Source organism: Notothenia coriiceps, unplaced genomic scaffold (genome assembly GCF_000735185.1).
Source record: "Notothenia coriiceps isolate Sejong01 unplaced genomic scaffold, NC01 NC01_scaffold00037250, whole genome shotgun sequence".
In the NCBI taxonomy this organism is placed as follows: Eukaryota; Metazoa; Chordata; class Actinopteri; order Perciformes; family Nototheniidae; genus Notothenia; species Notothenia coriiceps.
The window spans coordinates 12,264,267-12,290,231 of record NW_011369951.1 but is presented as its reverse complement, the minus strand read 5'-3'; the positions used below and the strand labels follow the sequence as shown (position 1 = coordinate 12,290,231).

Below are 25,965 nucleotides of genomic sequence, written 5' to 3'. Positions count from 1 at the left end.
ATGCCNAAAGTATTTTATTGCACTTCAAGTTAAAGTTTACATTTTAATTGTTTGCGCCACTGACCCTTTTGTCCTCCATTGAATGTTTTATGTTTTACTTAGTTATGTTTACCCTCCCTTTTCCATGTTTATTGATGTTCACTGCTAGGCTACACCCTCAGACAAGTGCTCATTTTTTACTGGAAACATGTGCCTTAAAGACATATAAAAATGTTGAATTGGTCCTCTTCAGAGGATTCATTTTCGAAATAACCAGCTTGAAATGCTGATTTTTGGTCTGTTACTCCTTTTTTGTTTTAGATGCTGTTACCTTGTAGGTGGTTGTCTGTTCACGTAACTCTGAAAAATAACATAATAACGACCATGAAAAATATTTGACTATATATCGTCTATCGTGATACTGCTTGAAAAATATCGTGAATAATAATAATTTTTCCAATATCGCCCACCCCTACCTGTGTGTGTGTTTGATTCATTTGCTCCTGTAAAGACAGAATGTTCATAAATGAGGAAGAACTGGGTGGAATGTTATCAAATGTTACATCAGTAATGGTGCGTATGAAATATATGTATGTGGGAGGCAGAGCAGTCAGCATGAACACTTACAATGTGTGTGTTGGCTCCGTGTGCAAGTCAGCTCCTGGGCTTTTGGGGGGGGCTCTCAGTAGCCAAAATAACATCATAAGGCTAATAATTCAGATTTATTCGCAGATGTGCTGACTGTGTGTTTTTTATAACCAAAATGTATGTGGATTTGGAGTGTTTCTGTGAACGCATAACACACATTATCATTTGTACTTTGAAATGATGGTTTAGGTATTATAATTAGGGCTGCGTGATTTAGAAAAAAAAAATAAATGTATTGACTGGCATTGCAGTTGCGATATGATTCATGGTATAAGCGGGAATTTAGCTTTTTGTCACAGTATCACTCAAAATTAAACAATCATATTTACGATTGTTTAGGATAGGATTTTTACCAAACAAGTTTCTGTGGAAGTGGTGATTCATTTGTGCCCCCCCCCCCTCTCCCTGCAGCTGTGTATGCCCAAAGGCCTGTCGTTCAGGACGCAGGCGGACCAGCGGACGCCTCAGTTCCACTCCTTCATCATCACGAGGGAGGACGGCTCTCGGACCTACGGCTTCGTCCACACCTTCTACGAGGAGGTGACCAGCCCACAGATCTGCTCCGCCATGCAGACCCTCACCCAAATGCACAATGCAGAGAGCACCTCCGCCAACACCCCTTCCTCCTCCTCTTCCTCCTCCTCCAGCATGGACTCCCTGGCCAGCAGTTTGGACGAGGCCGACTCCCCCACGTCTTCATCGTCTCGCAGGGCGGGGAGCTACGACTCATCGCGGGACACCCTGTACGTCTCCAAGGCCCTGTGTCTGATCACGCCCATGCCCTTCATGCACGCCTGCCGCCGCTTCCTGTCCCAGATGCACAGGGCCGTCACGGCAGCCACCGCCCCCCCGCTGCCGCTGGAGAGCTACGTCCACAACATCCTGTACGAGGTGCCGCTGCCCGCCCCGGGACGCTCGCTCAAGTTCCACGGCGTGTACGAGCCCATCGTGTGCCAGAGGCCGGGGCTCGGGGAGCTGCAGCTGGCCGACTTCCCCCTGGCCGAGGCCTTCAGTCTGCTGGGAGTGGAGAACCTGGTCCAGGTGTTCACCTGCACGCTGCTGGAGATGCAGATCCTGCTCTACTCACACGGTAAGGACGCTGTTAAATAAGGTCAGGTTTATAGGAAATTATACTTGTACTCAGCATTGTCAAACGTATCTGAACACACGCTTGTATGTTTTTGCGGTATGCTATTTCAAAATAGCAATGACACTGATTATTGAATCTTCATTTCTATTTACTTGCTCTTAAAGGGAACCCTACGTAGCTTCTCTGGTTTTTCCATTTCCTGTAGTGTGTTATATAGGTTAGACCACTTTATACCCACAAGCATCTGCTAGAAACACAGTTAGTGCACAACCTTATAATGAAGACTATATAAGAGAATATGTTGTTTTAGTTTTCGTAAGTCATTCCTTTTGCACAATTTGCAGTGCATTCAATATGCGAGTAGGGGTCGTTGACTATTTTGAATTCTCAGTTTATAGGTTTTGTTGAAATGTAGAGAAATAGAAATACTAGTTGTGGTGTTGTCATTGTCTACATTGTCGCTGTGTTGTATAATTATTTGTTTGTTTTACTTTAATGTGTTTTTTTTTTCTTTCTGTTTTTTCCTTTTCCGTTTATTTTAATGGCTCTGTTGTTTAAGTTATACTGATAAGCATTTTTTTTTGGTTTCGCCCGTGTGGGCATGTGCGGGGGGAGTGTAGTGAGTGTACTGTGATATTACAATATAAATGAGATGGTATCGATGACTGTACACTATAATGAAATAAAAAGACTTGTAAAAAAAAAAGAAGAAATGTAGAGGCAGGCTGAGGCAGCAAAAACTCCTAAAGATTGTTTAGTTAAACTTGATTGCTTGGAGGCGAAGTCAAATTGAGAAATGCATCTCAAAGTATCTTAAAATACACATGAGGGTATCTGAGATGCACCGTGATCAGATTTTCCTCCTTCTAGGGTTCCCCTCATCCATTATTCACAGTGAGGCACTGCTGTAGGATCTCACACTCAGAGCAGCTACTTTGCACTGCTCCCTGACCTGAGATCACCTTTAGTTCTACATTCCTCCGTCCTACTCTTTCTCAGACTCACTCATCCAGGCGGGGGCACACCCTGCAACACTTTCTGTTTATTATCTTCTGAGCCGGATGCGTCATGTAACTACTGTGGTGCAGAGCGAGTGAAATGACTGCTGCATGAAAAGCCAAGATCTGACCCACTTTTTTAAAATCTGTGTTCAGTCAATATTGATATTGCGGTAGTTGCCGATGCTCTAATGCAGGTATTGGGTTGACCCCTTCATAACCTGAGTTTTTAAATCCCTTATCATCTTATTAATAATTGCTGATTAGACTTTTTCGCATCTGAGAGGACTTAAAACTCAAAGCTCTCAAACCATTTTCTCTTTCTTCTACTTACTATGCATGTTTTCCTTCTCCTCCTAACAGAGCCCTGGGCCTTTGTGTGTCTGTACATACAGCTTGTAATGATACAATGGGTTAAGGATTAGACATTGTAATCTGATTGGTCGACTGTATAGCTCTGCACTGTACTGCAAGTAAACATGCAACGTGACAAATGTTATTTAATAGAGATGTGTGATTTCTATTTGCTTTCATTGTTAGAGTTCAGCAAAAAGATGATCGCGTACAGAGCTGGAGTTATGATGCCTATCTGTACTTTTTTAACTTTAAAATTCAGTAACTGCAATGAACGCAAACTCTAGAGAACAAAATGTAAAGAAAAAGAAAAAACCGGTCAAACATGTCATGAATTAGATATCTCTGAATTAAGAAGATGCACAGTCCTGAGGCGAAGTAGTGTTAGAAATGTTAACTGAAGCCGTCTCAATTGGCCAAGAAAACATCCACGCCTTCTGCTCCTCTCCATCGTGGTTTGATGGAAATTGGGTCTCAGTGTTTTATTCATCACTGTCAGCGTGAAAGGCAGTCACCCCCTGGAGGGAATTGATTAAAACCAGACTGCATTCATGCCTTTTTGATTCAAGTGTTTATCATTTTTGTTATCAGGAATCCCCATTGCCATTCAGCGGCTGCTCTGACTGTGCGACACGTCTTTCCTAATGAGCCCTTGTTTCTCCGTACTGAGGTGAAGAATACCTGCACAGAGCGTCATTAGGATGGAGGCAGGTGATGGAGGGGTTCACTCCAGGGGAGAGAGAGAGAGAGGAAGGTCCCTGCATAATGAGATGCTGCTCCGCCATATGTTCCCACGCTCCTCATTATCAATCAACAACAAATGACACCATGAGGGATGGAGGCTAGGGATGGAAAGTGACAGACGAGTGTCTCGGCCTATCATGGTGCACAGTGGGGGGTGGGGCCTGCAGGAATGTCTTTATGGTAATCAGTGTAGAGAGGAGTGATAAGAATCAGTTGTTTTGCCAACCAGGAATTTCCTTTGGTGTATAATGGTTCATAGATAAACCAGTTAGAGAAATGAGGGTGTGAATAAGATACGATTTATTTTTTTAAAGAATAAATACTAATGTAGACACCAAAAAAGAATTACATCACAAATATGAGTCATTACTGGGAAATTAAAGACGTGTAGTATATCAGTTTTTATTGCATTTGCAGTACAATCTAGACGTTTACATTGATTCTTAAATTCTATTAAATATTTTATTATATTTTTACTTTAATATCTCATATTTATATTAATATTTTATCTTTGTATTTTTTTAATTTTAAATCCAGAAACTGTCTGAAATAACATAATCGTCCCTCTGGATAAATGAAGTATTCTGATTTAGATATATACATGGGAGAGCTCTGCTGTTTTTAAAGTGGTAGTTTTGTGAAGGAATGTGCAAAATAATTGTCATATACTGTAGGGCTGCACGATATTGAAAAAAACTGACATTGCGATATATTTTTTTCCCTGCGATATATTGCGTTTTTTTAAACTATATTTAACCGGATGAAGGATTTTAGTCACGGACGTCTGGATCTTAACTGGTTGACTCATCATACCTTAAGTCATGATCTAACATGTCATGATAATGCATGTTGCTTACCCTCAAGTAAGGGGGTTCATCTGTGAATGAAGAAGAGTGGTGTCTAGAAGGATCCAAGAGATTAAACGTATTACATTAAACTATAGGAAGCTTCATTATCACATTAGGGAATTAACATACGTGACCAAATAGGTCATTTAACTTTTTATTCCACAATTAAAACCTTTTTTGTGCAAATAGCAGCAAAGTAGTGGACATCTTTTAAACAACATCATAAAAATAAAATTAAGAACAGCTGTACACCAGCTCCTTTAAGCCGTCTTGAACCTTTCTCATATGGTGTAACACCGGCAATGGCATCTGAAATATTTGTTTGCTGTGCATGCAGACTCAGAGCCTGCATGTCACTCCACTCAAGTACCCCTGACATGAGAGCCGCGCAAGTTTTCCTTTTGTAGCAAGCAGCAAAATAATTCTAACATGACGTGTTTGAGTTAATTTACCCACTTAATATCGAACGCCCCCAAAAAAATAATAATCGCACGTCCCTGCGATGTGAATATCGCGGTTATCGCCACGACACGGTATATCGTTCAGCCCTAATATACTGCATGTGTAGTTGGGTTTTATAGCAGCATATAACGGCTTCCTCTATTAACTTCAATATCACAGATGGTGGTCATTGGGATTAAGTGATCCCTTTTAATGTAAAATCAATATTCTTCATCACATTTAAGGCTTACTACATGAAACATTTCCACAATGTAGTCTTCTGATATTGTGGCTTGACCCCAGTTTCCACTCAGTCAAATATCAGTCATTTCTAGTTTCTTTGATTGGTAATATAATAACATGCTTCCCTTGACCTCTTTTCATTTCAATTTGTTTCTTGTCTTCATTCAAGACATCTGACTCTTTTCTTAAAGCACAGCATTTATCAGAGTGCAGCGAAACTTATGTTTACCATCTCTGCATTTGAAGAACACCTACTGTCAGATGTTACCACCCACAGCTTGCTTCCTACAGTACTTTGTGGCACCGTGTCCGTTTGTTTATCAGGCCCTGATTACAGTTTCACAATGACTCGACATGTCCTGTCCTGTTTTCCAGCAGCCTTGTGCGTCTCTGCTGGGGCTTTCTGCAGCACTATGCTTCCCCATATCAGATCTGTATTCCTTTAAAGATAATTACATGCTTGCTCACCTTTCACAGACTCTTGTACTTGTAACATTTCAAAGGGAGTTTCTTGGCATCGTCAGAAATGAATTTTAGAAAGAAACACCCGTAGATATTTCAAACGAGAACAAAATTCATGCTTTAGTTTAACTAGTAAGTGGAGTGAGTCAGACTCCAATGCTGCGTTTCCCACGGAGAGGTGTGTGTTTGAACCTGTTCATACTTGGAGAAAGTAAAGACAGACTTACAGCAGGAGCAGGACTGGCATGTCTTCTTTCTATTTCTCCTGTTGAATATAAATCACTGGAGAGCTTAATGCATTTTCAATGAAAGTGCACAGATTCCATATGTGCACATTCAGACTGAACTAGACCAATCGAAAGGAAAGGAGGGCGGGGGATGGGTTTAACTCTATCCTGGTTTATTATTATTGTATCTTTCCTTGAGGTCGTGCAGGCTTTTCACTCTGGCCATGACAATAACATCTGATGAAACTGCTGTTGGATTCAATACAGAAGCCAGCCTGCAACCACTGGCCTTAATCTGTTTTAGAGAACAGAGGCAGCACACACGCACACACACACACGCACACACGCACACACGCACACACACACACACACACACACACACACACACACACACACACACACACACACACACACACACACACACACCCCCAACCAGGCAGACTACCAGTCTCCGGTTCAGAGAGACAGGAAATGGCAAAAGAAAAAACCCTCTCTGCTCTAAACAACCTCCACGAACACACACAATAGGACAGGGATCTACCTTTTGTTTGTCTAAAGTTGAACTTCAAGGCTAAGTGAGTTTGAGGTGGATTTCAGTCTCGGCTTTCTTCTTGCCTTTTTATTTCAACCCCACCATTTGTCAGACAGAGAGGAGTTGAATGGGCTCTGGATTTAAACCAGTATTTAGCCCGATTCAGGGTTACAGTTAATGTTCATGTGTGTTCATGTGTTAAAGCGAGATCAGGCCCCAACAAAGCGTAACATCCAGGCTTCCGGCTTTGCTCACATCCCCTGACTCCCGGCCCTCGTTAATCCGGAACAGTCTGTGTGGATGCTAATTAAGCCAGCCAGGGCATGGATGCTGCAGCGGTACATCCACAAGCTCGCCTGTCCCCCCCCCCCGCCTCTCGAATAGGGGGTCCCCCTTACACTGCTGTATCCCTCTGTGTTTGCCAAAGCTCCTTTGAAGTGGCTGTGACCCAGAAATGTGCTGGTGATGAAAGAATGGCTTGGAGCAAAGCAGAGAGGACGCGATGAGAGAGACTGTGGATATAATTGGGGAATTAATGTCAGACAAGATTTGCCTTTCTGAACCCGGTTCAAACCAGGCTTTTTAACATTAAATTATACCGTTTTTATGCTTTTATTGCAGAATGTTACGTGGCACAGTTATCATCTATCATGTGTTCTCATTTGTCTATCCTTGTGAACACTCATGTATTTCTAGTGGGCTTTAGATTTAAACTAGGGCAACTTCACTGTGGATGAAAAGGTTTGTGATATGCAGATTTTCCTCGAGTTTGTTTAGTGTTCGTTTTTATTATTGAATAAAAGAATCTGAGTCTAACCAGACCCAGATTTAAGAACTTTCATGTAAAAAGTGTTTTATGGTTTGTTTTTCAGCAGTTATGGATAGTGGTTCAATGCTCTGAAAATATAGCTATGGCAATCTTTTTTTGGGGTCTGTCATCCTCAGGTCAATCTGGAGGTTTTCTATCACTTCTATTTTCTGTGTGTTTCCTGGCATACATACCGAAGCGCATTCCTATTTCTGGGTTTTTTGAGTGGATTAGAGTGTTATCAGGTCTTACTTTAATCCCATATGATGGTGTGATGCTAACTCCATTATCAGATTTAGCTTGATCTCCGACAATGTGCTATTATCAATCACACACTGACCTACATTCTCTGTTCTCGACATCTCCCAGCCCCACCATACCTCCTAAACCAATCTGTCCTCAATATGCGTCCTCATAATACCCGTCTCATGCATCTGGGCTCACCCGGCCTACGACCTCATTGGCACCCAAAGGACATATTTCCTCTCCTGTCTTTGATAGTGAAGATAGAGAAATTTGAGTTAGCTTTTTGGAACGATAAAAAGTCTGTAATATATTGCATATTGTTGTAATATTGATATATTTTCCTTTTCCAGGCCAACCTGTGTTTTGTGGACATTGACAACCACTACATCGAACTTCCAGAGGACTTTCCCAATTTCCCCAATAAGACTGAGCTCATCCAGGAGCTAAGTGAGGTGCTGCTTAGCTATGGCATTTCCGCTAACACAGGAGCTCCTCCTCGGACTCGCACCAGCCCCGGCAGCGCTCCAGGCAGCACCCCCTCCACCCCTGGAAGGGAGCGCAAGACGGTCGCTCTCCGGCAGCTGGAGGACGACGGGCGTAACGGCAACCTGGCAGGGGAGGAGCTGGCTGTGCTGGAGCTGCTGCAGGGGAACGCCACCCTGGAGAGACTGCAGGCGCTCACCAAGCGCACCGGGGTGACGGTGGCCCGCGTGGACGCCCTGAGGGCCGGGGTCAAAGCTCAGCTGACTGAGGGACACGGGGGCCGGACAGCAGCCGAAGAGGAGGAGCTCAGGAACGCCAAGCTGAACGTCCAGCTGAGGGAGGTGTGCGCCAGCCGCTTCACCACCATGTTTGCCGACTACGAAGCCTTCGTCATCCAGAGCGCCCCGGACCTGGAGTCGTGGCTCACCAACAGGGAGCAGATGCACAACTTCGACAAGGTGAGGAAATCAAGCTGTTCTGTCTGCCACCGTCTGGCAGGCGGTACCGCAGTATCCGGAGTAAAACCACCAGACTCAGGGACAGTTTCATCCCACAGGCATTAAGACTATTTACACCTGAGTGCCCTGATAAACATTCATCTGTCTGTCATCTTGCAATCTACTTATTTATATAAATAGTTATCAACGCAATAAACCGTGTTTAATTTTGTCTTAATGTACATCATTTAATTTCGTATTCTGTCCTTGTACACATCATATTCTATTTACATTATTTGTAGTTTTTTTATTATATATGTTGTATTGTTGGAGGAGCTCGGGTCAGAAGAATTTCATTGCCATTTCTACACTTTCTCTTACAGAGTATGTACATATGACAAAAAAAACCTTTGAACTTTGAACTAAATGCTTGAAATTTGCCCGTACATGTATCTCTGCATCTCCTCCCTCATGCTTTTCCCTTCTCCAGGCCTCGTTCCTCTCCGACCAGCCGGAGCCCTACCTGCCCTTCCTCTCCCACTTCATCGAGACGCAGATGTTTGCGACCTTCATCGACAACAAGATCATGTCCCAGTGGGAGGACAAGGAGCCGCTGCTGCGTGTCTTTGACGCTCGCATCGACAAGGCCCGCCTCTTCAACGTCCGCGCTCCCAGCCTGCGCTCCTCCAGCTACCAGAGGTGCACCATCCTCAAGGAGTCTGGTAAGCTCAGCAGAAAGACGTCCAACTTGATGGATTAGGTTTATTTCATGTGATTCAAGATTTCATTTGGAACTGAAGTCGTTGGGGAGACCTACACACGGACGGGGAGAATGGTAGTCTCATTGATTAGCATGTTGTCCGTCCTTCAAATCATACTGATCGTCCATAAACAGACACATTTGTTGTCTGGAAGCATCCCAGCCCTCCCCAGTGACCAGATAACCACACTTCTCATGTCTCTACATCCCAGCACAGCAAACACTCCATCACTCAGAGTCTCTCCCACATAAGCACGAGCACACACTCTCTGACACAGACTCACTGCAGGAATGTTTGCTCAGGCTTTTCCCCCGTCATTTGATCAATTAGTGCTGCTCGACTTTCCCTTCGTTAAGCCTTTTAATTGGTGCTGAATGTGCAGTGTGAGGCGGGGGGTCAGACCTGGGACTGAATGGAAAAGAGCAGGACTGCAGGTTTACTTGTGTATTTAAAAAATTACAAACCAAAGATAGTTTTTTAGACAGTAACTCTTATCAAAGTGATTTGTGAGTTATTCCTGCATTCCTTCGGTGCGTACGCTAACATGTCGTCTGCTCGCGCCCCTGACTGTTTCACGCTAATGAGCCGAGCAATTTAATGGTGAGCTTATTTGAGGGCGATGGTGCGTGCATGTACCCAATTACACAGACAATAAGGAAACTCTCCCTCCGCCTGCATTCCCCTGTGGAGACTCGCTCCGACGCCCTCGCCTCACTGCTCACTCCAGAACTGTCTGAGGACAAACACACACACATGTTCAATCCTCGAGCAAAGCAACAAGACCCAGACAGATTAACAACAAGGAGTTTGTGGACAAACGTCTGCTAATGTAGTGTCTACGACGTGTTAGGAGAAGATAACAAAAGGTGAAGGACACAGTGGGTATTGTCAGGTCCTGTCCTCCTATATTTACTTGGCTGATTATTGAGCTACGTTCCTGCAATGCATTTGAAAATATTCTGTTTCTTTTTATTGTCAGTTGTTGAGAAATAGGAAGCATTTTCCCGCTCTCTCTCAAATTCAAATAGCTTTATTGGATTGGCCAAAGCATTGTACAATTATAACAAACACCTTAACATGAATATACATTTGGAATATTTGTGTGTAAGTATTTTTCAACTGAAGAAAAAGGTGTTCTCTTTACAAGGAAAACAATATTATTTTTTGAACATGCACAGCAAATTCAACAATAACACCCCCCCGCCCAACTCCTTTCTTAACACGGAAAGTGAGAGTGAAATGGGGTTGACTGCCCTTCTAGTTTGAATTGTGGCTTACATCAAATAAAAACTATTATTTATGCTCATTCATTTATCAGAAGCCTGGTGTATTAACAGCAAGTCAATAGAAATGTTTTACATGAGTGTTGTCTGAATGGATTCTGTCTCCTCTAAAGCTCAGACCATTGAGCAGCGGCTGATGAAGATCGACCACACGGCCATCCACCCTCACCTGCTGGACATGAAGATCGGTCAGGGCAAATACGAGCAGGGATTCTTCCCCAAACTGCAGGCCGACGTGCTCAACACGGGGCCGACCAATAACAAGTGAGCCCACTTCCACCCTGCGACTGAGATCCACACGTGAAACCAGACGATGAAGACAGCACTTAACAACCCATTACAGGCTGGCTGGGTTGATTAGAACACGGTTACTTCATGTGTGATGCTTAGTTCATTCGCTGGAAAACCTACTTTCGCTTGCTGTTTTACAAAAAGCACTAAAAGCTACACTTCTAAGGGCACAATTCAGCGGTGGAAAGAAAAAACATGTGTGCTTTGAAAGAGCCTAATGACTCCATTAATCGAATGTATTGGATTAGTCTACCCATCTCTTTATCCTTTCATCCGTTTGCAAGAAAAACAGCGACACTAAAGAACAGAGGAAAGTAAAACCAAGAAAAAACCTCCAGGCTTTTCCCCCTGCCTCCAGCCTTTATGCTAAGATTGTAATATGCTTTTGGGGGTTTTCTCTTACCTATAGTGTAGGTTTGTGTACATGTAAATGGTCAGCAAAGGCTAAATGGCACAGTGGAAACGTGTTAACCTGTATTTCAAAGTGCTCTGAAGTATTTGTAGAACTCATTTCTTTCCCCTTGGTTGAACTGCAGGTGGTCTCACAGGACAGCGACAGCTCAGCGAAGGAAAGAGCGTCACAGACATCAGACGGAGCACCTGGGCCTGGAAAACGACCTGAAAGAGGTAGAGCCCCCTCCTCACAGCCATCCCAGAACCTCTCCTCTGAATGCCCTCCTCTACCAGCATGTCTTTCATTTCTTTGTGTGTCATTCTTTCGTTTTGTTCTGCAACTGTTTCTAGCTTTCTTTTTCCTCCTTTTTGAAGACGTGCATGCCGCCTTCTGTTTTTCCATTCTTCTCTTTTTGTTCCTTTCCTCTCCTGTCTGCTCGTGTGTGCCGTGCCTGTCGGTCGGGGGTTGGGTCGTACTCCTCCTCCTCCTCCTCCTCCTCCTCCTCAGCAGGTGGAGGGCTGTCTGGTCCTGCAGAACTCCATGGCGTTTTGGGAGTGGGACAAAGCGTCCCCTCCGCCTATCAAACCGCCTAAAAAATCTGCCTCTGCGTCCTGCCTGGTATGTGGAGGAGCTTCCTGTGTTGTGGACTTTCTGTTTCAGACCCCTCCACCCCGTACCTGACCCTCTAACTGCAGCCTCAACCATGGGATGTTCTGTTTGCATCAGCAGTTTAATCCCACTCTGATATGGTGTAAAGAGAGTGAGGCGTACTCTAATTGCAATTGCACTGGATTACATGCATGAATCGTTTTCCTGTAATTCCTTAAAGCTGAGGGAGAGGGAGGCAATCAAACATTCCCTTTATGAAGTTTAATCATTTTAAACGATGTTGACATTTTAAATAATGCAAAGAAAGCTGTTCCGCCGGCTTCACCTCAGCTTAGACTCCTCCAGCTCTCTGTGATCACCTATGCTGTCTTTTGTTTCAATTACATGTCTTTTTTTGGGATGTAGACGCACTCGCTGAGATCCTGAATACAGATGTATCTTTGAGTCCAGCTACATGCTCACTGGGACGCCCAATGGCATCAAATCTAAATTTAGAATAAAACTCATAGCCCTAGCATGCCTCTCAACTAATGAACTGGAAAGTCAGAAATCCAAAAGCTTCAATAAATTGATGGCTGGAGGATTTTCTGAACCTCTTAAGTATGGAAGAAGCTGCCTGTTATATTTGGTTAAGCCAGATAACTTTCTATGGGATACGATAAGGGCATTCCTGGATTAAAACCGTGTTGGCCGCTCCCCTTCATAAAAAAACAAACAAGTGAGACAAATGGAGAAAGTTAATTTAAACCGGAGAAAAATTATATATACTTTTATTTATTTAATAATAAAAAGTACATCTATGTTGTAAATAATGTATTAATACAACGCCATGTGCATGCATAAAATTGAATTTACACTGTAACCCCTTAGCCCCACCCCTCATCTTATTGTCCTTACTGTATGTTATGTATGTATGTTGAGAAAAAACAGGCTCTCACTTCTCTCCTGTGTAACCTCCATTCATATTAACTCACATTTATTTTTGAAGTGCTGCATTTTCACTACTTTCACTCTTTAACATGTTTTTACTGGTTGACTAAAAGCTGATAATTCTATCTGTGTCTGATGGATCAAGCTTTTCTGACACGTGGTGTTAAAGAGGAGCAAGTATAATGTCTCCACCTGCGTTAAAAACCACTCCAGCATTTCTCTTAATTCTATATTTTTCTGATCAGAGTACATGTTCTCACTAAGCGGTTCTCTTTGACCTCCAGAAATTCATGCAGGAGGCCCGCAGCTTGGGGAAGAACCTCCGACAGCCCAAACTGTCCGACCTGTCGCCCGCCGTCATCGCCCAGACCAACTGGAAGTTTGTGGAGGGGCTGCTCAAGGAGTGCCGCATGAAGGTAAGACCCCACAGAGAGAGCAGCGATTCATTAGTGCCGTGATTCACTGACCTCTGACACCCACAAACCAAGCTCTGAGGGGTGTCATCTCTCATGAATGATGCATGCAGGGAGACACAAAGGCAGCTTCTCATGATGCATCAAAATGAGATCTCATAGAAGTTATTCTGTTAATTTGTCTGAATATCAGACTAAAGATTTTCCCAAGATGCAACATTTTTTATTCTGACACCAGTATAGTGTCAGTCTAATTTAAGATAAATAGCTATCATATAAACTCGACTGGTATAAGTACAATGCTAATTAGCTTTACTGTTGACTTAAACATGTATCATTTACATTGCATATTCAAATTCCACTTGGCATACTTTATAACTTCTTAATGCATTTTTTTCAGACCAAGCGGATGCTGGTGGAGAAGATGGGCCGGGAGGCGGTGGAGCTGGGCCACGGGGAGGCCACCATCACAGGGCTGGAGGAGAACACTCTGATCGCCAGCCTGTGTGACCTGCTGGAGAGGATCTGGAGCCACGGGCTGCAGGTCAAACAGGTCAGCACACACACACACACACACACACACACACACACACACACACACACACACACACACACACACACACACACACACACACACACACACACACACACACACACTCAGGCAAACACCCACTAGTGCTGTGTGTGTATAAGCACACTGCTTAAATCAGATCTGTATGACCATACTGGATATTAAGTCTACGAGGTTATTGCCTGATTATTCCTCTGTGTGGGATTATAATCTTCATCAGTAGCTGTTTTGGTGTGTGTCGTGATTTTTGGTTCTCTCACGTCTCAGGGGAAGTCGGCCCTGTGGTCCCACATGCTGCACTACCATGCCCGAGAGGAGAAGCTGGAGCAGCAGCAGGCGGAGTCACCAGGTAGGACAAACACACACAAATACAAACACACACAAATACAAACACACACAAATACAAACACACACACATTTTCTAAAAACTCCACAAGGCATAAACCTGTGGGGAGATCATGCATTTTGTGTGGTGTGTGTTTTAGTGTATGCGATCCCAATCCAAAACAAGCCTTAACTAGTCTGCTGCAGGCCCCATGTTGGCCTCAAAAACATTTAAAAGTTGTATCAAAAGTTGACAAAGGCAAATAAAAAATATCCTGTATTTTGCTTCTGCAGTGTCACATGTTCCTGAGAGGAGGAAGTCTGACTGTTCCATGGCGATGCCGTCTCTACGCGTGTCTCTCATACAGGATATGAGGTACATGTTACTGTCCTGTAGTGATCACTTGAGGAATCAGCTGCTAGTTAACTACAAACAGTATTCCTTTTATTCAGCATCCATCTGTACCGTGAATCATTGGATTCATTGCAAAATGTTATAAAAGACAACTTGCTCTGCAGGGAAATTCTGAATTCTGGCACTTTATTTTAGAGACCAAACAATGATTAGATACATTGTGGCTGTACTTGACCCACCTCTCTTCTGTCCCTCCATGGTCTGCGTCCTCAGGCATATCCAGAGCATGTCCGAGATAAAGACAGATGTGGGCCGGGCGAGAGCCTGGATCCGGCTCTCCCTGGAGAAGAAGCTGCTCTCACAACACCTCAAACAGCTGCTGTGCCGACAAGCCTTGACCAAGTGAGCAAACACACACACACACACACACACACACACACACACACACACACACACACACACACACACACACACACACACACACACACACACACACACACACGTACTTATATCATCGCTTGTCCCAAAACATACGTTATTTTTAAACCAATCACACCAATATGAAAATCCAAACTACATTTATATTATTTTAAACCTGTGAAGACTTTCATCGATTGGACATTAAAGCTTGATAATTATACCTCTCCTGAATGGGCTTTTTCTCCATCTCTTGGGAGAGTGGCTGCTCTATATGGGACATTAGCCATCTGAAAGGAAACGTTGCAGCATTACTTATGAATTGCTGTTGTCCAGTTAAATAATTAAAAGTTGTATTTCTTTTAAGTGGAAAAGATCAGTGCTTTATTGCTCCTGACCTTCCATTGCTGTCTTTCCTGCTGCCTTGTACTTCAACAGGAACACATGGGGACAGGAGTTTAAACGGCAGATGATATTTCACGGTGATATTTTTGAACCTGACGTTCTGTGTCTACAGGAAGCTGTACAAGCGTTACGCCTTCCTGCGCTGCGAGGAGGAGAAGGAGCAGTTCCTCTTCCACCTGCTCTCCCTCAACACCGTCGACTACTTCTGCTTCACCAGCGTCTTCACCACCATCAGTGAGTCCTGTGGCCGTCTAAATAACACACCACATCCCACCTCATATCTCAGAAACCCCTCTTCCCGCCATTCGTCTCCGAGTTATTTTGTTAAGGTCAGCTGCTACATGGATGATTGTGGATCAATGGCAGGCTGAGCTATTAGTATGAATAAACCACGAGGATGTATGGTACACTTTAACCAAAGACTTAAAGCACAATGTATTATTCAACTCACAGAGCAGCTAAGCCGTTATTCCGATAAATGAACATGTAGGTGAGGATTTAATATTCCTCTACTATCTGATCCATTATTCTGTTTTCCTCCTGGCCTCAATCTGGATCTTATAATGAAATTGACCCAGTTAGATAATGAGTGGAATCAGCATGCTTCTCTCCTCTAATGCTTGTTTTTGTTCTGCAGTGATCCCGTATCGAGTCGTCATCATCCCCATCAAGAAGCTCAGCAACGCCATGACGACCTCCAACCCCTGGGTGTGTGTGTCCGGACAGCTGGGAGACTCGGGCATCATGCAGATCCCCAAGAACGTCCTGGAGATGACCTTCGATGTGAGTACTGTGACCCTGAGTCTGAAGCTGAGTCCTCTGAGTGCAGTTTGGGTGGCGTCGGGTTTTTGTGTGTGAGTTTCAGTTACAGTCTGTGTGCCTCCTCTGTCACTGGGATACCTTCACACACATTTAAGGCATTACAGCTAGTTTTGCTTGTGTGCGTTCATTAAAGCGTCATTCTGGTTTAGTAGAAGGTTGGTCTTCTGTAGCACATCATTCACTTTCAGTACGATCTATACAAAGTCTACTAATAAATGTTTCCCCTCAAAGTAGCGTTTAAATAGCAATTAAAGTAATACTATGTACAATCTTTGCACTTTTTTTTCCTGACTTGATGTTATATTCTTTTCGTGTACCTACCTAATACCAATTTTTTTTTAACAAATCAACTTTTTCATCTAGCTTAAAGCCACATGTTTACAATACATTGTTGTTGTTATCATCTATACATTTTAACCAGAGGAAGAATCTAGTCAATGGGACCTTAAGTTCTAAAAGAAACAGGCAGATGAACTTAAGTGTCGGTCAAACAGCGATTTTTAACACACTTTACATTTCAACAACCATACCTACTGGATAGACCGTTACTTTGTTTCCATCTGTTCGAATTTGATCAGAATTATCTTTGACTATAAATAAAACATACATAGCACAATCTACATGCGTTGACGTTAATTAGGATTATACAAATGAACACAGGTCTGTTTACAGAAAGTTGAACTGACCAACACATAATAGCGTTAACGCCCCCTCCTCCCCTCATCTGCTGCCTCCTCTCACTGCATGTTGTTCCCCTCTGGTTTTCATTCTGTTTGCATGATGGATGCTGCTTTGTTTTGGTTTTGAAATCACCACTCCACCATTTGTGATTGTCCCCCCCATTGTGTCTTAACAAGTGTCTCCGTCTCCCCCAGTCTGCTTTCAGGCCTCACACGCACATCTCCGCCTTGTTCAAGGTTAGAGGCAGCCCCTCCCCCACTCACCCACCCCCCCATCATCTCCATCAGTCTCTGTGAAATGCTTTCATCCAGCTGCCCTGTTGTCATGCAGTCGGCCCCCTTTTGATTTGCTTTTAGTCATAGTTGCTCTGTTCTCTTGTTAGAAAGTGTTTTAAGTATAGTCAGCTTCTCTCACACCCTCAAATCTAAACGACTGTTTCGTAACGTATTAGCGCTGCTTAAAACTACTTAGAGATATTGTATTGAACAACATTGAAGGTAGCTTAATGTTAGGAATTACTTAAGTGTGGAAATGTCAGCCCAGTGCATTCTGGGAAAGCCTCATTGAAAAGGATTAGGGTTTCAATCCAACACATTCTCATTGCCAAGGATTAAATCAATTAACACACTTATATTGAATGAACAGAGATCTATTCCCTTTAATCTAATTCATTTTGAAGGTAACACTGTTTTGGTTATGGGAGGACTTTAGCAGTAATAACAGTTATTGTGATAGTGCTGTAGATGTACATTGACAAAGCTTATTAAGAAGGATTTAACATTATTTAAAGTACTTTGCATTAACTAGATTCCCTCTCCGCTGTGTTTAGTGTCAGAACCTGGGGAAGATGACCACGGTGCAGCTGGGACACGACAACGCCGGCCTCCTGGCGAAATGGCTGGTGGACTGTGTGATGGTGCGCAACGAGATCACAGGGCACACATACAAGTGAGTGCAGGGTGTGTGTTAGTAGCTGAGGGGAAAGTACTCCCAGAAGTTCTATTTTCCTGTCTTACAAAAAAAGTATTAATGGAGCTTTTAATCCTGTCGTCTCATCGACAATTGAAAAGTGTGTGGATTAAAGATCTAGAAGAAAAAGTATGACCATTCCTTTAAATGCATGGCTCGCTGCTTTGTCTGCCTGTTAACAGCAACACTAGATTCCTAATGGATTTAGATGTGTAGTCGCCAAATAATCAAACATTATAAACTCTTCAGAACTATATTTTGAGAATACATCAAGTCCAACATCAGTACGAGAAACTTTTTTTTTTTTTTTTAAATATCCCTTTTTGCTCCAGAAACCTTTAACCCTGTTTGAGGCTTTTGTATTTTGTAAGTTTTAAAATAATGCACATCCTTGCTTTTATTAAAACAAATTCAGTAATCTCATATTTTAATTGTAGTAACTTTTATTTAGATTTCTTTCAAACTTTTCTTCTTATGTTTAAGTTTTCTAATGGTTTGTTTTAATAGTTATATAATACTTATATATTACATATTTTCTCACAACTTCCTCCTTCCCCCTCAGGTTCCCGTGTGGCCGGTGGCTCGGTAAAGGTGTGGACGACGGCAGCCTGGAGAGGGTCCTGATCGGGGAGCCGGTGCTGCCCAGCGGAGAGGAGGATTCTGGGAGAGGCTGCTACACCCCCCCGCTGCAGCGCTCGCCATCCCAGATCCGACGCATCAGTGTCACGTCGCTGTCTGGACGAGGATACAGTCAGTACTCTTTAACAGTCAAATATGAATTCTGGGATGTTGAAGTCTTTATATTCATTCCTTTCTTTTCTCCAGAACCGACTTCAGCCCAGATCCAAGAGGCCATCGGGGAGGCCGTGAACAACATCATCAAACACTTCCACAAGCCGGAGAAAGAGGTGAGGATCTCCTTGTCACTGCTGAATGAACTCATTCTTCAACAGCTGCTGCCCTCTCTCTGAACCCTTCACATCACTAAACTGAGTGGAGTCATTCTCATTGTTTCTGTCCACTGACTGCTCGTAATGTAAACATCAGTAAAGTGCCAGTCACATGCAGACCTACTTTAGCAGAGGAAACCGAGCTACATTTGAAGTGCCTTCTGTGTGGAGAGCAGCCCTGTGAGAGTAGTCAGAGGCAATCAACAATTATCCCCTCTGAACTTTAACACTGCAACACATAAATCCTTCAGGACTACGTAAAGTTTTGTGACATCTACCAGTTAAGTAGCTGTTGTGCACAAAGCATGTGAGCGCTAACCAGCAGTGGAAGAGAGGACTCCTCTGTCATTGAAAATCCCAGCTAGTCGGCAGCTTCAAGCCTCAATATTTCATAGAAAGAAACATGAACAATGAGCCTTTTATGGATACAGATCCAACAAAATGGGCACTTCAAACGTCCTCTCCCTGTGTGTCCTGCAGAGAGCCGTTTGCAACTCCCAGCTGGAGACCCAGCTTTATTTTAAATACCATTTTGGAAGTAGAGATTATTTCTGAACAGCTGATGTGTGCTTCTCTCAGAGAGGCAGCCTGACCGTGCTGCTGTGTGGGGAGAGCAGCCTGGTGTCCGCTCTGGAACAGTTCTTCCGTCACGGCTTCAAGTCCGCCCGGCTCTTCCAGAAGACCGTGTTTGTGTGGGACTTTGTGGGTGAGTGTGGAGGGACAGCGCCACCTGCTGATCATACCATACACGATTTATGGAGAAATAATGTCAGGAATGATACTTTTTCTCTTCTTTTGTTTTTTAATCCAACTTTATTTATGAAGCCAGTTTAGGATAATGCATATGAAGCTCCATCCTTACATATTTATTTATTTTTACATACCTTTTTTTTAATTATTTGACAATGTTGCCAAGAGAATTGTATTTAAGTTGTGCATGCTGTGTGATTTAACCGTTTATTTATCTGCTAAAGCCATGTGAAAACTAAACTAAACCCCCCCCTCCCCCCCCTCTGCAGAGAAAGCCATTGCCTACATGGAGTCAGCTGACCAGATGGGAGACCTCCAGGAGACAGCGGAGCCCCTGGGACGGACCTGTCAATCACTCTGTCACTACGTCAACGCCATCAACTCCACCCGCAGGAACATCGGGAAGGACGGGAAGTTCCAGCTGCTGGTCTGCCTCGGAGCCAGGTCAGTCTGTCCACCTCTGTGATGCATTCAGTGTTCACAACAAGCATGGGATGGAAGAAATATGTATTTTACCGACAAAGCAATGCTCTGGTAGTTGTTGGGAACTTGAGGACATTTGACCTGCTGGCTACAATCTTTAAATATAATTGACAGCATTTTTGTTACTTTTCTTTCATGGAAATGTTTAATTGAAATGTATATTCATCACATCTTCTTAAAAAACAAATTAAGTGACTTTTCAAGTACTTTTCAGGCCACATTCTTTCAAATGCAAGGACCGGTCATGGCTCAAATACTGCACCACACTAATGTCAAAAAGAATATTTAAAATACGATTGATATTCTTTTCCAAAATATATGAGTTCAAGCACTTGAAATGACTCGTATGTGTTTGTGTCTATTTTCAAATATACCTTCAAGACCTTGTTGCGGATATTTTACCTCGTCAATAATCTGGAGATGTACTAGTAGTAGGCTTATAATAATATGTCTTTGTGGTTCTTTATTTGAAGCTTCAAAGGTACATGTCTCACAGAGTAGTCTGTAAGAGTGCACACAGAGGGAAGTGTGTGTATGAGCTTTATAGGATCTTGACAGTTTAACAACACTTCATCACCTGTCACTAGGGATGTAACGATATATCGAATATTGCGATATCGCGGTAAATAAATGTCTCAATACCCTCGTGAGACTGACCAAATTTCCTGCGATTTAAATTTGTATTATTATTTTTTTTTATATATTTGATAAATATCGTACCGTGGACTGTTTATCGCGATATTATCGTACCGTGAGTTTTTGGTATCGTTATATCCCTACCTGTCACTGTTGCTGGGCTGGAAAGAGAGATAAGCAATGCCTATCCAGAGGAACAGAAACTGTGCATTGCTAATATAGGAAAAACAGGAACTTGTTCAAGACAGATGGAAGTAGGGGAAGCAGGAAGTTGTTATGGAACAGGGAAGAAACACATGAACTTGCTCAAGAAGACACTGTGTTTGACACCCAGACACACTGCTAGACTTAATCATAAGTCTAGCAAGGGACATGAACTGAATACATCATCCTGGAACTGCTGCATTTGGTTTTACCATATTAGGTAACATATGAAATTTGCCACTACAGCCTTTAATTAGTTTGTTTTTCAAAATCACAAACTTTCAAAGATTTCAAAAACCCATGGGAAAAATGATCACAAACATTTAGTATTACATAACTTTGTTTTCCTATACTTCAAATGATGTGTGTGGCACTGTATGGGCAACGTAAATCCGATTTTGAGCATATGAAAACATACTAGACGGATTGGTTTCACGGCCTTTAAAGCAGATTCTTTGTAAAACAGTCCTAAAATGTTTTTATGAAGGTAGAGGCCTTGAATAAACAGACCCTAGTTGAAAGGATGTTTACCTTAACTAGTCCTGTTATCAGATGACAGACACTCTACTTAGGGTCAATAAATCCAGCTGTCCTGCCACAGATGTTTAAACGTCCTCTCACTGTCTGTCCCTCAGAGACCGCCTGCTGCCCCAGTGGGTCCCCCTGCTGGTGGAGTGCCCGGTGATCCAGAGGATGTACGAGGACTCGGCCCTGCTCAGAGACCGGGCCACGGTCAGCTCCCACATCGACGTCCTGGAGACGCTGCACGACTTCCCCATCACCCTGGAGGCCTCCATCGTCAAAGGCATCGCCCTTTAGCCCCGGAGACCCCCTACGTTCTCCTCTAAAACTCCCCTCTCCTCCACCAGCTTCTCCCACCCTCCCACTCTTACCCTTTTGGCTCTGGGATGAACAGGGAAGTAGGAAGTGAGTGACGGAAATGAAAAATGTGGTTACCAAAGCAACAGAGAAGTAAGACTTTGGGTCAGCCATAAGCTTGGATGCAGTATTATTACCCCACCAGTGCTTAATCGTGTTTATCTAGTGTCCAATTAGATACCAGAATTGGACACTTCAGGTTCAAGAAAGTCCTTTTTAAGCAACATAAAACTTGCTTTTAATCCATCAAGACCCTTACCAACCATGTGTTATCCCTAAACACTTTACATTGCACTGAAATGAACTGAAGCAGTGGCTGCTTGGAGGGATACAACAGGACGTTTGTTGAGCAGAATATACACTGGTTCAACGTTTGCTGGTGTTTTCTTCAAAATGTTCTTAGCAGAGTAGCAGATGTGTCCCTGTGTGCTAGCTATGTAGCCTAGCTTGCCCTCAGTAGATACAACTAGATAAACTGATGTATTTCCTCGCCTGCGGCTAGTTAGTGGTAGCATTAGCGAGCATGCCTTTTGAGATGTGGAAACAAGAGACACTGAAAGGAGGATTCTGACTCTGTGTTTCCTGACGGCTCTTCATGCCTCTCTTTATTTTTATTCTCTGGATTGGTGTTGGGCATTTTCTCAGCTTTAAACATGCGGATGAACACAAAAGCTGATCTCAGTGATGAGTCAGGAGCTAACCTGTAGCTACATGGACATTCCTACTCAAGTACAGGCGTGTGTGTGTGTGTGTGTGTGTGTGCGCGTGTGCGCGTGTGTGCGTGTGTGTGTGTGTGTGTGATATTTCAAGGATGTATGATCTCTGGTGTGTGTTTACCCTGGTTTGGTTTGTATAACATCCAACTTGATGTTTAAGAAGTGATCGATGGTGTGTCTGTGTGTGAGCCTCACACATTCATTTATCATTTTTAACAGTTTGCCAATATCTCCATTTCAACAACTAAAAGGTTCAACTAAATAATTTAACTCAAGGTCCTCTTACTAGATTTTTTTTCCCCCAGCTTATTTTGTATTTGCTTGGTTGTCATCGCATGGATTAATTAGAGAACTTTGTAGTTGAAACATCTGGCTAAAGCTAGTAAGGGGACATGTGTTCAGATTATTTTGTCATACTTATATTCCCACGGTCAAGAATGAACTGAAGCAAAATGTTACTTATTCTAACTGAATGTAGTAATCACTGGAATAGAGTACAAGGCGAATCAGCCACTTAGACTTGGGTCTTGTTGAGAAAACTGTAATTTCTCACTTTACAGTAGGTCTGAGCATTTTTTTGAAATGTAATGTTAAAGCTGATGTTTTTTTATTTTCAACAAATATCATGAAAAGACCAAAACCAATTAAGTGTTAGCAGCTTTCTCGATACTTTTTAACTTTAATTGCCGGTCTTATTTTAAAGACATAGTTTCCTTGTTTAAAGGCTCTTTATTTTTCTGAAACAGCGGGGACTATTTTCAGTGGTGGATTAATTCCCAGTTGGTTCACAGCACAGTGTGCATTTAATAGGACATTATTTTTGTTATTGGATCAAGTCTTTTCATGACAATATATTTAAAAAAACATTAGCCTTATCCTTTAATTGTGTTTTACCATATACGAAATGTATTTGATATCAGTGCAGGGTTTTTAGAAACTAGCCACTAAAACGTTAAATTCCCATATGAATTGAATGCAACATGAACCCTGTTCGATACAAAATGGAGAGACAGAATCTTATGTTTCATTTAGGATTTTAATCATTTTAAGTCCCCGCTCCTCTTCCAACTTTGATATTGATTGGTAGAAACTCTATAAACAATTTTTCTTAAAATGCATTTTATTTCCATGTAATTTTGCTGCATGAGTTATGTGCCCCTCTTACCGCCGCCTGAATGAATCCTTTCTGAGAAATGGTGTAAATATTGTCATTAGTGCATGATGACAAGTAGACTAAGCTGTATTTATTGTGACTCTTATGAATTTTAGATGGACCATGAGTATTGAGAGGACAGAAGCTGGAAGTCTTTGCAGCCCCAGTGTCTTTCCCTCTCTCCAGTATTGAGCCTGTGAAGGACCCACAACATGTTTTTGTTAATGTCATGATTAAATGTATTTATTCATTGAACTTTAATTCATAGAAGGCTGACAGAAGCACTGGAATTTAAGGTTGACAAAGCCTGTGGAATAACTGGAAACTTTGAAGCTGTAAATGTTTCCCCTTGATGAGATTTGATCATGTTTTAACCCCGAGTTCTCCTGCTGTGTACCTCTAATGCCTCGCCTGCAGGACTACGCTCCGCTGCAAAGCACGTAACAAGCAATAACAGATTCCTCTGTCTGGTCCCAGATCAGTTTGTGTATCAACTCTTTGCTACACGTGGCTACAGGGAACATTTCTGATGGGATGAATTGTTGTGGACGATTGGAATTCCTCCTACTGCAAACTTTTATTAGAACGGTGAACACATTGACCCCGATATAAAGGCTACCCAAAGCCATGACAGCAGTGCTCATGGCCAGAATGCCACCGGACAAATAGATGTGTCGGACTGACTTCTTTGTTCTGATATTTATTATGCCTATTTCAATAAAAACACACGGTGTGTTAAAGGTGTCTGTGTTTGTGTGTATGTATGTCGAAAAAACGCTCATGCATGTACGGTGTGTCTTCCATTATTTAAAATGTTAGATAGTGGGCGGAAAATAATCAATGATCATTTCTGGATTCAATTTAACATTTATATAAAAGTTAAACTGTAAAGTCTAGTTATTATATACTGTTGCTTTTCTGATTTTTGACAAACTATACCGTTTTTACAAAAGCTACACTATATTGTTTTTCTGATCATTTCTACATATTGTATTACGTAGTAACAACCAAGGCCGGATTAACCATATGGGCAACATGGAAAAGTGCCCAGGGGCCCTTGAGCAAAGAGGGCCCTCAGTGACAAGATAAAAAAAAAAAAAAAAAAAGTTATTTTTTTCGGGCACAACTTCTCATCATACATTGTTTTAAATGACACTCACTCTTCGCCAAAAATAACACAGCTTTTCCATAGGGTCAAATTACTTTAGGTCTCACTATGTATGCGCTCAACTTTATTACTACGTGGCGGAGGTGTATAGTCGAATCACAGCCCCACCCTTGAGCAACCACACAATTTCACTACATATTTGACTTTTGTAACTCTCGGTGTTTGTGACAAATAGAACTCCTTGTGTACTTGTACAGCCAGCCAGTCATATGTTGGCATTAAGTGGGGTGCGGTTCTGAGGTTTTGATTGATATTACCTAGGTCTTCTTGAGCCATACACTGTCTTGAGATCTTATCCATTGTATCTTTGTCTTGTGATTTTTGACTGAAAGGGCAAAAGGCTAGACCTACTTTGAACTATGTGGCTCCGTCCCTGCTTTTGACAAATAGGTGTGCGATTTGACATGCCAGATTGTTGGAGCAAAACACCACAGTGGTGGTGGCTTAAAGCCCACCTCTGCTCCGCGCCGTCCGTTAGATGAGCCTGGTCACATTAATAAGAAGGAGTTCAAAACACCGGCATAAAAGTTATAACAATAATCTGATTGTAACTTTTATGGGTTTTCTTTACCATTAAAATCAGAGTACTCCGGACTTCCAGTTCTACTGCCGTGCGATACAGGTATCGGGACCAGCCAGTCAGAAACAGGAAGCCCCGTNCTGTGATGTATTTTGTGAAACAGAAGAACAGCTAAATAAATGCAACGTCCTCCCAAGAAGAGCTCGCCTCTCTCCAGTCATTTAAGCTAAAGTGGGTTATTGAAATAACCCACTTTAGCTTAAATGACTGGAGAGAGGCGAGCTCTTCTTGGGAGGACGTTGCATTTATTTAGCTGTTCTTCTGTTTCACAAAATACATCACAGACCTCTGTTTTTCTGCTTCCTCGTTTCACTTCCAGAAACATACACACGTTCCCTCACTGTGGCTCTACCATCCACAAACACACATGCACAAGCCACACCCCTCTCTCTCTCCTCTCTCTCTTAAAGGGACAGCGATCTCATCTCACTCTGCACGACCCTAATATCATAACATGTGTGCTCTGGAAAATCACAGAACGGACGATCGTCCTTATTATTATGCAGTTTAAACCAATTTAAATGTGTTTGTTAAATTCGGCATCATAAGTTGCGCTGACAGGTCCACACACTGCTTCCCCGCAGCGAGGTTCCCCCGTTGATAATTCTCGATCGTTGGCACGCTGATAACAATTTTTTTTTTAAATGGCACTTCATATCAAAAAGGTTGCCGACCCCTGAT

General features: G+C 42.6%; 1 protein-coding gene across 1 annotated transcript; it reads left to right on the top strand.

Moving 5' to 3' along the window:
• Nucleotides 1-24,280, top strand: LOC104967321 (DENN domain-containing protein 5B-like). Its single transcript, XM_010796732.1, has 20 exons — nucleotides 1-9; nucleotides 1,039-1,717; nucleotides 2,717-2,787; nucleotides 7,971-8,561; nucleotides 9,031-9,262; nucleotides 10,698-10,848; nucleotides 11,412-11,502; nucleotides 13,093-13,224; nucleotides 13,622-13,774; nucleotides 14,060-14,141; nucleotides 14,411-14,492; nucleotides 14,745-14,873; nucleotides 15,406-15,527; nucleotides 15,931-16,076; nucleotides 17,626-17,744; nucleotides 18,328-18,515; nucleotides 18,591-18,673; nucleotides 19,295-19,421; nucleotides 19,735-19,909; nucleotides 21,424-24,280. Exons 1-20 carry the CDS (start codon nucleotides 1-3, stop codon nucleotides 21,605-21,607), a joined length of 3,546 nt encoding a protein of 1,181 aa, XP_010795034.1. The 3' UTR covers nucleotides 21,608-24,280.
• The last annotated feature ends 1,685 nt before the right edge of the window (nucleotides 24,281-25,965 follow it).